Here is a 13285-nt window from a genome sequence, read left to right on the forward strand (position 1 = left end):
AAAAATAGAGTATATGATTTTTAAAATTTCAATTTTATTATCCATTCTAAAATCTCTTCCTCTCTCTACTCCATCCTCTACCCATTGAATTGTCCTGATTTTCAAGAGAGATAAGAGAACAGAAGCTGTAAGCAATAGGACAGTGAGGGTGTCTGATTCCTGGCCAAATAATAAAGTATATTATTAAAGCAAAAGTTAGAGAATGTCTGAAAAAAGAAGTAGAACTCACAAGTCAGCATAACTTTACCAAGAACACTCCATACTAGACTGATCTCATTTCCTTTTCTGATGGGATTACTAGACTGATGGATTATGGACACACTCCATACCTAGTATATTAAGATTTCAACAAAGAATTTGATAAAATCTCTTCTGCTCTCTGTGTGGGCCATATAATCATACTGAGAGGATGCTTTGGAACTGGTTGAATGGATAGACCCAAAGAATATTTATTAATGGCTCTGTGTCATCACTGCAAGAGATCTTTAAGGAAAGGCCAACATGACCACTTGTTAGAAGAATTGTAGGTGGGACAGTGGATAGATTAGTGGACCTTGAGGGCTCAGGAGAACTGCGTTCAAACCCTGTCTCAGACCCTTACTAGCAATGGGATCCTAGCAAGCCTCTTTAACCTCTTTCAGCCTTTGTTTCCAGATCTGTAAAATGAAAGGTCTCCAGGCTCCCTTCTAACACTAAATTTATGTTCTTATTTCATTTAATATTTTATCAATGACTTAAAGGCATAGTTGGAATGTTTATCAAATTTGCAGATGTTATAAATCTTAGAGAACCATTAATATGTTGGAGTTGACATTTTGAGCACATTGATTTAGTGAAAGACATTTTGTTGGAGTCTGTGGATTGAAAGACAAGAAACAAAACAATCCCTGCTTAAAAGGAGGATGAGGCTACAGGGGATACAATATGTACGCAGAGAATTAAATATGTAATTTGAGGAGGAAGAGAATTTTACAAATGGGGTCATTAGTAGTCAAAAAAGATAATGACAGGATAGAATGCTGAGCAAAATCAACAAAGATAAAATTTTAATAGTAATAAATATAAGGTCTCACACTGGATTTTAGAAAAACAACTTTACAAATACATAATGAGAAAAACATGGCTGAACAGAAGTTGATTTAAAAAAAATCTGAGATTTTTAGTAGACTACATGCTCACCATGAGACTGCTAGGTGGCTCTGTGGATAGAGAGCTAGACTTGGAGTCAGGAAGACCTGAGTTTGAAGCCTGCCTCATATACTTAAAAACCGTATGACCCTGAGCAAGTCACTTACCCTCTTTCATTTCCTCATCTGTAATATGAAGAAAATAAGAGCACCTACTTCACTCCTTTGTTTTGATGATAATGAAATCACATCTAGAATGTCTTGCAAAGCTTAAAAGTGTTAGATTAAATGCTATTATTCTAATTATTACATGAGTTAACAGTGTGATGTGGCATCCAGGAAAGCTAATGTGATTTTAGGCTGCAGTGAGAGGCAGAACTGTCAAGGATTAGGAAGGTGACAGCTCTGGACTGAACTGGTCTGGATGGAGCATTATGCTTAGCTCTTGGTGACATATTTCAGGAAAGAAATGGACAAGCTGGGCAGAATCCAGAGAAATGATAAAGGCATCAAGAGAGACACCACAACCTTTTGGGGGAACCATTCATGAGTGGTAAAATACTCAGAAGCCAAATGTTTTTCTATATGTCAGGTCAGGAGTAGATGGCATTCTTGGGCTGCTCTGTGTAGGTCAAGAGTCTTAGGGAAGACCCAGGGGAAATAGTCACCTTGACATAATGGCAGGAAATGGGAATTTTAAAATTGAGAAGACTGACTTGTTAACTGACTTGTGGAAGAGGGATTATCCTTGGTCTCCATGGCTCCATAGGGCAAAACTGGGAGCAAAAAGAGAGTGAACACTTCAGAGAGAGGTAGGTTGAGTCTTAAAAGGAGAAAAGCTTCCCATTAGAACCATTCAGAAACATAACTGCCTGCCTTTGGAAGGAGTGAGTTATTTCTTCTAGAGAAGGCTAAATGATCACTTAAATGCAGAATTTATTCTTATTCAGGCCCAGGTTGGATAATATGCCCTCAGGTCCCATCCAGTCCTGAGGTTCTGTGGGTCTGGCTAATTTCCTGGAAATTAGAGGGTTCCAAAATTGGAACAAGATGTTTTGAGAAGATACTGAATTCTTCTTCACTGGAGGTCTTCAAGTGGAGATTGGATAACTACTCCTTGGAGATGTTGCTGATGAGATTCCTATTCAGGTACTTGATAAGACTAGATGACCTGAGGGTCCATTGAACTCTAAAATGTTATGATTCTACAAGTCCATGGCCTTCTATGGGCTCATCATAAAGACTTTCCGCACTGAAATAATCTGTCAGTGGAATTTGAAAGCACATTTATTAACATGGAGGACAACTGAAGTACATAACCATTTGTTCTTCTAGGTCTTGTGACAAAAGAAAATTGATTACCATGGATAAGGAGACAAATCTGTCATATGTGAAAAGAAGAATCCATTTACTTAGAAATGGCAATCTTGCCAATAATGCTACACTTACAATCTCAGTTATCAAAATCAAGTCAAGTAAACAATCATTTATTATGGCCTACTTGGGATCAGGTGTTGTGCCAAGTTCCAAGGATGCAAAAATAAAAGGGCAAAAGATAGTCCTTGCTTTCAGGGAGCATTAATGGGAGAGCCATCATATAAATAGGTCTGGGTCAAGTCAGTTAAGTCAGATCAAACTGCATGGGCTACTTTTGTCAGGTCATTTCATTAAATGTCTCTGTTTTTAACTTATTTGGTCATATGGCTGAATATCAAGGGTAAACACATCCCTGGGGGCTTATGAGGTAGGGATTTAAAACAAGTTTCAATGATTAGAATCAAGGTCTGGTCATTAATGAGGTGATTTCAATTTAGAGGGAGGTCTTTAATGGAATGTCTTTAAGATCTCTGCTTAGTCCCACATTAATTTTTTTAATTTTAATTTTTTGTCATTGAGTTAGATGAAGGCTTATCATATTTGCAGGTAACATTAAACCAGAGGGGATAGCAAACACATTGAGTCATAGAGCCAGGAACCAAAAAGAAAACAATGGGCTAATATGAATCAATTTGTAATCAACAAGCATCTCCTATGTTCCAGGCTCTGCACTAGATTTTGAGCAGACAAATAGAAAAATGAGGATCCTTGTTTTGAAAGATCTGACATTTCAAAGGACCCTATGGAACAACAATATATAACAGGGGCGTTTTTACAGTTTCTCTTTATATACATTATCTAAGGACCAGAATCCCCCTTTATCACCAGATCCAAGAATCCTTGGTTTCTTTCAAAGCTCAGTTCGAGGGCTACTTCCTACTTAAGACTTTCCTGATTCTGTACCACCCCTCTCCTATCTACTAGTGTCTCCCCCTTGCAAAATGACCTTCTATTTGCTTTCTACATATGTTTATTTGTTGTTTCCCTTTAGTATGTTTGCCAGAAACTGGGTGGTTTGATGCTGGAGTGTATGGAGCAGGACTCAGATTAGAATACATTAATGGAACCTCAAAATAGAGGACAACACAGTACAATGAAAAGAACCTTGGACTTGGAGCCTGGAATCAAGGGCTCATATCCTGTCTCTGCCATTTATTAGCTGTCTGACTTTGGGCAAATCACTTAATCTGTCTGGACTCAGTTTTCTCATCTTTAAAATGAGAAGATAATACTAAATGACTCTAAGTCGCCTTTCCATCTCTAAATTTATGGGGCCTAACTGCTTTAACTCTTTTCTTGCATCTCTGATTTATTCTACAAGATGAATTCTGCTTTGGAAGAGTTAAGGTAGGGACAATGGATTAAGCAGAGGAGAGACTCACACTATTAAGATTGAGCCCAGTGGCAGCTAGGAAGAAGACTATTCCTAAGGAAGATATTGATTCTATGGGAAATGCTGTAATAACCTACTTAGTAGACTAGCCTATCAAGAAGCCTCAGTATTTGGAAATCAGTTCATTCCTTCCAATGCACAAGGGAAGAAAGCAACTGTCCTTCTAAAACTGGAAGCTTGGAAAGGAGAAGCCAGAAATTCTTTAGAAAAGGATGCTGTCCCAATTTTACACTTATCTGTCATGGATGTGGATGTAGTTAAGACTGATCATGAAGGATGAGCCAGAAAACTGCTAAAAGGAATAGACAACTCTTGGAGAAGTCTTCATATATGGATAGAGGAACACAGAAAATAGGTGTATGGGGAAGATCACAGCTTTCAGAAAAATCATAGTCTCAGTTCTGAGGGACTCATGAGAAAGAACACTACATTCAGAGGAAGAACTGTGGGAATAGAAACACAGGAAAAAAACAACTGCTTTGTCACATGGGTTGATTGGGATATGATTGGGAATATAAACTGTAAATGATCATTTTTGGTGCAAATATTAATCATATGGAAATAGGTCTTGATCAATGAATGACACATGTAAAACCCAGTGGAATTGCTCGTTGCCTACAGGAAAGGGGTGGTAGGAGGGGAGGGAAAGAACATGAATCTTGTAACCATGGAAAAATATTCTAAATTAATTAAATAAAAATTTCCAAATTAAAAAAAAAGAAAAAGAAAAATCATGGTCTCATTACTTACCCAGTAGAGGATAACCCTTATATCTGTAAAAGTTGAGAGCTGACATGCCAAACATTCTATTGGGAAGAAAAAGACATGTCAGATTCTAGACACTTATTTGCTAAGAGTAAGTCTTAATGTCCTGAAAGTCCCTTCTTTAGCATAAAGATTCTTCTTTCCTGAAAAGGTGGTAGAGTAAGGACCCTAAAATGGGAGGAGGGTATGTACAGGATATAAAAGTGTCTCTTTACTTTCTAAGAGAAGGTACAGGAAGGAAAACAAGATTTCTACTATAATTGTCTTCTCTTCTAGGAAGACCCAACCCATAGTGTAGGACCAATGAACACAAACTCCTAGTTCTCAAGAAACTGTTTTTCTAGGATCTCCCTGCAGTACCAAATCACATCTTTAGAAGGTCTAGGGAATTTGCCACAGGAGTGGGGGTCACTTTCTGTTCTGGAATGTTCTATGACTTGGGAATGGTCTGACATCATTGTTCCTTGGCTATAGGCATTATCAGTATGGTATGGCTCACTGGACTAGGAACTACGGACCCACTAAGGACTAGAACTAAGGACCATGAATCCACATCTTTGGCCTGGAGACCAGAACCACATAATGTAGGGGGGGGGGGAGGATCTCTATGCTGTGTTCTTCTCTAGGCATCTACCCTGTGGAGGACAGCAAGGGCAGGAGAATACACTCCTTGGTGCTTTGATGAACGTCCAGGGGACATAACTAGACTCGTCCCACAGGGTCTAGCCCCATAGTCTTTTTCAAGCTGTTGGCTCAAGAGTGATCAGTCTTAAGTCTATGCCTGCCCCCCCCCCCTCCGTGATGTATCCTGATTTCTGATGTTATATTTAATCCAGGGTCAGAGTTTGTGCTCTTCCTCTCCTAGTTTGTGGCAAGGAAAGCAAACATTGTGCCTATTAGTGAGACTAGACCCAAGTGTTAACTAAGCAAGGGTTCTTGTGTGTGTGTGTGTGTGTGTGTGTGTGTGTGTGTATTGTGAAACCTATGAACCTCTCAGAATCTTTATATATACCTAAATAAAAGGGAAAGACAATTATATTGGTCTTACCTTTCTAGTCTGGTTCCACTTTACTCCTCTCCATGCATTCCTCAGTGCTACTTGCAATTCCTCAAATATGTCACTTGGCTGCTTTTTTGGCCTTTGTGTTGGCAGGCCCCCATAACTGGAAAGCTCCTCTCACCTTTGCCTCTTGGTTCTTCTGGACTTCCCTAAAGGCTCAGCACAAACCCTACCTTCTACAGGAGGTCTTTCCCATCTTTCCTCTTCCTCCTCTGCTAATCCCTTTGCAGAGTGCCTTCATCTACTCTGTATATATCTTATAGGTACCTAGTTATTGACATGCTATCTCTCCCATTTTGATGTATGCTTTTTGAGGAAGGGACAGGGTCTGAGATTCTTTTGCCTATTTTTGTATCTCTAGAGTTTATCAGTGACTGAATAGAATAAAGGAAAGAGAAAAAGCTTTTTAAAGCACCTACTATGTTCCAGGTACTGTTCTAAATGCTTTACAAATATTATCTCATTTGATCTTCCCAATAATCTGATAGTGTTATTCTTCCCGTTACACAATTGAGGAAACTGAGGAAAACAGACATTGCACTCCCATTCTCAAGAACCTTCAGAGGCTCCCTATTACCTTTTGGACAAAATATTAACTCTTCAGCTTAGCATTGAAATAAAGTCTTTTACCCTCTGGAACCATTCTCTTTCTAGGTTTATTACACATATGACAACTTCCCAAAAGTATCCTGTTTGCTACTCTGCACATTCAGTATTCCATCTGTTTTCTTACCTTTGTCTATCTAGCCCATCTCCCATGCATAGAAGACATACCCTCCCCACCTCTACCTCTTAGAACCACTGGCTTTCATTTGCATCTCAGCTCAGGGCTACCTCCTATGAGCAGCCTTTCCTGATCTTCCTGGTTGCTGCAGAAGGTTCCCACCTCTCTCAAAGAATCCTGTATATACTCATCTGCTCACATACTCCCCACTCTGTCCTATTCCTCCCCTCCCCTCCCCTGACCCCGTGCTCCAGGGCAGACTGTTTTTCATTTTGTCTTTGTATCCCCAACACCTAACTTTGGTGTGCTACCCACTTAATAAACACTTGTTGGATGAGATCGGATTGAGGGTATCGGCCAGGGACTTTTGGATTTGGGGAAGGCTCTAGACCCTCCTGGTGCTGAATGACATCAGATTAGGTCAGTAGAGGGAATAGTGAAGTGTTCTGATAGCCTGTTCCTGGTTTGGGGGCGAGGGATGATCAGTGGTCTTGGAAGAGGGGAATGGTGCCCAGTTTTCCCAAATGGATAATGGGGGCAACCCAGGATGTTATACTCACACTTTTTCATTAAGGCCCAGGCATTGATAGACTGGTCCAGGCTCTGCAACACCTTTCATATGCTGCTTTGGGAGCTCTTTAAAGAAGTAGGAAGGGAGGCCACAGCTGCTGTAGGTCACGGAGTCACAGGTCACAATTCCAGGGTAGTACATCATCATCCGGGCGGCAATGTTGACTTTTTGGCCAATGACTGTGTCACAAAAGAGAAAGAAGGGAAGAACATTGACCGTTACATCTGAAGGTGGTCTTGTTCTCAAATAATCCTCCCTTCCCCCAATGGCATTCCAACTTCTGGTATACGCAACCCATATACAACCCATACATGCTTTGAAGCACTCTCTTATTTGGGCAATGGCAATATATCAGAATACAGATGATCCACTTTCAATTATAAAGCAAGATGAACTCTCCATTTTCCTTATGAGGTCTTGGGTATTTAATCACTATCCTGGAAAGGTATCCACTTAAAGAGAAGCAGATAGTATAATATATAATATTGTGTTAAATATGAATATGTGTTATATACTATGTGATCTGTGTTATGTATAATGTGTTAAATACTAATATATACACTAACATATCATATAATGATGACTATTATCATTTATGTGACACATTAAGGTTAGGAGAATGCTATAGACATGGAGGCATTTGATTCTCACTTTCCCTTGGAGAGCCTGATAGTACAGGTCTTGTTATCATACTCTTACAACTGATTAAATTGAAGTTCAGATATATCAGGTGGATTGCTTGAGGTTGAATTCAATTTAATTCAATAAACATTTATTAGGCACCTACTATGTACTAGGTACTATGCTAAATGCTGGGGATGCAAAAGAAGCTTAAGAGAGTCACTACCCTCAAGGAGGTCATAATCTCACTGGGGAAACAATATGCAAACAATTATATATAAACTGCAAAAAAAAAAGATAAATAGGCAATAATTAACAAAAGGAAAGCACTGGACACTGGAATTCAGAGGAGATGGGGACTACCTTATAGAAGGTAGGATTTTAGTTTGGCCTTAAGAGAAGCCAGGGAGATCAATAGGCAGAGTTGAAGAGGGGACCCAGCATGGGAGACAGTCATTCCAAGCATGGAACACAGTCAGAGAAAACGTCCAGAGCAAAGAGTGGGAGTGTCTTGTTCATGGAACATCCATGTGTCTGGGAGTAAGGTGTAAGAAGCCTGGAAATGTAGGCATCCCTCTTCTGAGGGTTAGGAAGGGATTTGGACCCTAGAGTATCCTGACTCCATCCATTCCACCATGCTTCCCCAATTGAACATTTACTAGATTTGCAACCACAAAAGACCCAAACTGGTATTCCAGTGTCAGTCCTTCCTAGTAGTCTGATCATGGTTCACTTAAACTTTCTGAGCCTTTCTTCATCTCAAAGATACTTGATGACATCCTCCATTTTCTTTTTCTTTATCCTAGTCAGCCCTACTATAAGTGAGGGTCTTGATTCCATCTTCTTCTGTCTTCTCCAGCAAACTTTTCCCTCAGTCATCCCCACTCCATCCCACCATTCAACTCTTCCCTATCTAGTAGTCTGTTTCCTATTGTCCTCAAACATTAGAGCCCACCATCCCTTCGGGTTAGCATCCTGTATCAGGAAGGAAAGAAGGAAGGAGGGAGGGAAGGAAAGAGAATGGCATTTATTAACTATGTATGTGTAAAGATGTGTATATATACATCTTATATGTATATGTGTGGGTGCACATGCACATATGCTGTATGTGCTAAATGTTTTACAAATATCTTATTTGATTCTAACGACAACCCTGGCAGATACTATCATGATCCCCATGAAACCTCTCCTCCTGATCCTTCCCTAACTATATACTAAACTTGTATTTAACTCCTTTTTTATTTATTTGCATTTATTGTCTTTATATTTATTCTTTGTCTCTGTCTCTTCCTCCATACATTCATACATATGTATTTGTGTATGTATGTGTGTATAATTTGTTTCTTAAATTAAAGGGCAAGTGCCTACAAAACTAAGATTGTTTCATTCTTTATAATCCCAGCTCGAAAAAGAATAGGTGCTTAATAAATGTTTGCTGATGGCTCAATTGGGTGCCAAAATCAGAACACTAACACCTTTCTGTTGCCCTCACAACAGTTTTGAGGTCAAGGCATTATAGAAATGTTAACTATTGTAACTTTTTTGAGGAAAATCATAGAATTGGGAATATATAAAGGGGTGCACAGTATATACATGCTTGTTTGGGGGGGGTACTGGGGAATCTCTTTGCAGGAGGGAAATGTGGGATTACTCTCAGGACTGAATTATCTCTTAAGAAAATGAAGATATGTTTACTTCTTGACTGTTTCCCATTCATTAGTCTGGTACTGCCACAGCTCAAATAAGATATCTTCATACAGCCCCTTAGTGCACACAGTTTGCAATGAGATGGAACGATTCATCCAGAGGTATCATACCTGTGTACTCATGTCTCACAGCATGGCCAACAATTCCACAAAACACTATTCCACTGGCCACCCCAATGGACACAACCCTGATGACCAAGAGAACAACAATGAGTTGGCATGAAGAAATGAAATGTTATTCATGGGAAAGGAAGAAAATGGAAAGGGAAATTAAAATGGGAGAAAGGAGAAAGGGAACTGAGAAAAAAAGTGGAAAATATCATTCCTACTTGGTTTACTGATAGTTTTTCTTAGGGGATTTTTTTTTAACAGGTGTGGAGATGGGGTGGTAAAATGAGGCTAAACCCTTGGTTACTGGGTCAGATTTCTAGAAGCTGTACATAATTCTGTTAGTTCTGTTGTTCACTAAAGATCTCATTTATCAACCACAGGCATTATATGTATAATCATAATCATTATGATAACTAATATTTATTTAGTGTTTACTCTGCATTGGGTACTATGTGTGCTAAAGACTTTACAATTATTATCTCATTTAGTCTTCACAACAACTTTGGGAGGAAGGTGCTATTATTATTCCCATTTTACAGAAGAGGAAATAGAGGCAAACAGAGGCTAAGTGATTTGCCCAGGATGGAACAGCTAAATAAATCTTTTTAACTTTAGACCCAGTGCTCTGTGCACTATGGTGCCCCCTCCCTGCCTCAGAAAGATGAGAGGGATTATTATTTTTATGTATCTTTGTTGATTGAACCACCAACATTATACTTGGAAGTTTCCATTTTTAATCCTTGACTTTAACATTTTTCCCTTCAATTCTTCTGTCTTGTTTCAGTCTAATCCAATTCATGTCACTTCCCTTTACTTTCCCACCTTGAATTTTCAGTCTGTGTCTGCTGCCAAGACTCAGTCTCTTAGAAACCTGGAGGTTCCCCTACTTCCCTTTGCCCTTAAAGCCTGTGCTACTGGTTCTCTCTGTGCATACAAAATGTGGCATGGGAGATTTGCATTTCATGAACAAATTCCTGAAGATAAAAATCTTTCTAAACTGGGAAGCCCACACAAATTCCTTTTCCACACTCAAAATGCCTACCTCCAAGCAGAGATGCCCAGTCCTAGGGAAGTTTCTCCAAATGAGATATGTTTTTCTATTGCCCATGCTTTATCCAAAGAGAGGAGGTAGTGAAAATACAACTTAGCATATAAGACAACATAGTGTTTTATAGCATTTGCCAATTGTTTGTTAGTAGAAGAATGCAATCTGCCTGAGGAGATTGCTATTTTTCATTTGGTCTTGATAGAACCTAGCATGCCCTGGGCTTCATACATAGTAGGCACTTAAAAAATGTCTATTAGATTTAATTATACTGGATCATCTCTCTCTTTCAATTATAAATTCTTCAGTGGCAGGTATTTTATCTCAAGACTTACACTTCTTTTGCAACCCCCTCCTAGGCAAGCATAAAACTGGGTACAGAGTAAATAAAGCCTACTACTTTTAGTCTAAAGTTAAACCACCTCCCTTACTACCATCTGCCAACTGCTATTAATTCCTCACTGTTCCTATATTTGCAAGACTGTATTTGCAGATACCTCTTGACATTGCCAGAAAATACAAATAATTTTTTCCTGGAAAAATGCCTTGGATAAGGAGTTATAGAATTATAAATCCAGCTTTGCTATTATACTGGTATAGTTGCAAGGGATGGCCTGGTATGTATTATGATTAAGATGCAATGATGAAGATATGTAGGACTTTGAACGTTAAATTATTAGAGTGGAAGGGAAAATGGGGAGGTGACAGACAGCACTTGAACCTCACTTATTGAAACTGGTTCAAAGTGAAAAGACATATATATACACTCAGTTAGGTATGGAAATCTATATTACCCAAAGGGAAAGTAGAAGGCGAAGCAGATGAGCAAAAGGGGTCAGAGGGGTGATAAAAGAAAGGGTGGAGTAAGGGAGACAGTGGTCAAGAGCAAAACAGAATCAAAGAAGGACAGGGTAAAAAGAGAGAGGAAGGGATAAACAGAAGAAAATAGGATGGATGGAAATATACATTTAGTAATCATAACTGAATGTGAATGGGATTAACCCACCTATAAAATGGAAGCAGATAGCTGACTAGAATCCTACAACATGTTGTTTACAAGAGATGCACTCGAAACAGAGAAATACAAAGTTAAAATATAAAGGGCCAGAGCAGAAGCTATTATGCTTTGACTAAAGTAAAAAAAAGAGGAAGGGAGCAAGCATGATCAAAGGCAAAGCAAAAGCAAAAATAGATCTAATTAAAAGAGATAATCAGGGAAATTACATTTTACTAAAAGGTACCATAGACAATGAAATAGTATTAAAAAATATAGCAAGAAAATCCACTATTTCATAAAAACTGCTGGGGAAAATTGGAGGACAGTGTGGGAAAGATTAGGCTTAGATCAACACCTCACACCCTACACCAAGATAAATTCAAAATGGTTGAATGACTTGAACATAAAGAAGGAAACTATAAGAAAATTAGGCGAACACAGAATAGTATACATGTCAGACCTTTGGGAAGGGAAATACTTCAAAACCAAGCAAGAATTAGAAAGAGTTACAAAATGCAAAATAAATAATCTGGATTACATCAAATTGAAAAGTTTTTGTACAAACAAAACCAATGTAACCAAAATCAGAAGGGTAGCAACAAATTGGGATACAATCTTCATAAAAACCTCTGACAAAGGTTTAATTACTCAAATTTATAAAGAACTAAATCAATTGTACAAAAAATCAAGCCATTCTCCAATTGACAAATGGGCAAGGGACATGAACAGGCAGTTCTCAGCCAAAGAAATCAAAACTATTAATAAGCACATGAAAAAGTGCTCTACATCTCTTATAATCAGAGAGATGCAAATCAAAACAACTCTGAGGTATCACCTCACACTTAGCAGATTGGCTAACATGACAGCTATGCAAAGTAATGAATGCTGGAGGGGATGTGGCAAAGTGGGGACATTAATTCATTGCTGGTGGAGTTGTGAATTGATCCAACCATTCTGGAGGGCAATTTGGAACTATGTCCAAAGGGCGATAAAAGATTGTTTGCCCTTTGATCCAGCCATAGCACTGCTGGGCTTGTACCCCAAAGAGATAATGGACAAAAAGACTTGTACAAGAATATTCATAGCTGCGCTCTTTGTGGTGGCCAAAAATTGGAAAATGAGGGGATGCCCTTCAATTGGGGAATGGCTGAACAAACTGTGGTATATGTTGGTGATGGAATACTATTGTGCTCAAAGGAATAATAAAGTGGAGGAATTCCATGGAGACTGGAACAACCTCCACGAAGTGATGCAGAGCGAAAGGAGCAGAACCAGGAAAACACTGTACACAGAGACTGATACATTGTGGTACAATGGAAGGTGATGGACTTCTCCATTAGTATCAATGCAGTTTCCCTGAACAATCTGCAGGGATCTAAAAAAAAATACTACCCACAAGCAGAGGATAAACTGTGGGAGTAAAAACACCGATGAAAAACAACTGCTTGACTACAGGGTTGGAGAAGATAAGACTGAGGAGAGACTCTAAATGAACACTATAATGCAAATTCCAACAACAGGGAAATGGGTTCGAGTCAAGAACACATGTGATAACCAGTGGAATCATGCGTCGGCTATGGGAGAGGGAAAGGCGGGGGGGGGGGGGGAGGAAAAGAAAACGATCTTTGTTCCCAATGAATAATGTATGAAAACGACCAAATAAAATAATGTTTAAATAAAAAAAAAGAAAAAATATATAGCAAGTTCCTCTGATAAAGACCTTGTTTCTCAAATATATGGGGAACTGAGTTAAATTTTTTAAAATAAGAGCCATCCCCCAAATGATAA

General features: G+C 38.9%; 1 protein-coding gene across 11 annotated transcripts in view; it reads right to left on the reverse strand.

The window, feature by feature from the left end:
• The window catches only part of ADCY10 (adenylate cyclase 10), a 136553-nt gene that overhangs the window by 75930 nt on the left and 47338 nt on the right, over positions 1–13285 (reverse strand). For all 11 annotated transcript variants that reach the window (XM_007480714.3, XM_007480713.3, XM_016429938.2 and 8 more), the window contains 3 exons: positions 9456–9532; positions 7007–7196; positions 4648–4703 (listed from right to left, as the gene is read on the reverse strand). In XM_007480714.3, the coding sequence (XP_007480776.2) occupies positions 4648–4703; positions 7007–7196; positions 9456–9532 (323 nt within the window). The remainder of the gene's footprint in view (positions 1–4647; positions 4704–7006; positions 7197–9455; positions 9533–13285) is intronic.

Source organism: Monodelphis domestica, chromosome 2, assembly GCF_027887165.1.
Source record: "Monodelphis domestica isolate mMonDom1 chromosome 2, mMonDom1.pri, whole genome shotgun sequence".
Taxonomy (NCBI): domain Eukaryota; kingdom Metazoa; phylum Chordata; class Mammalia; order Didelphimorphia; family Didelphidae; genus Monodelphis; species Monodelphis domestica.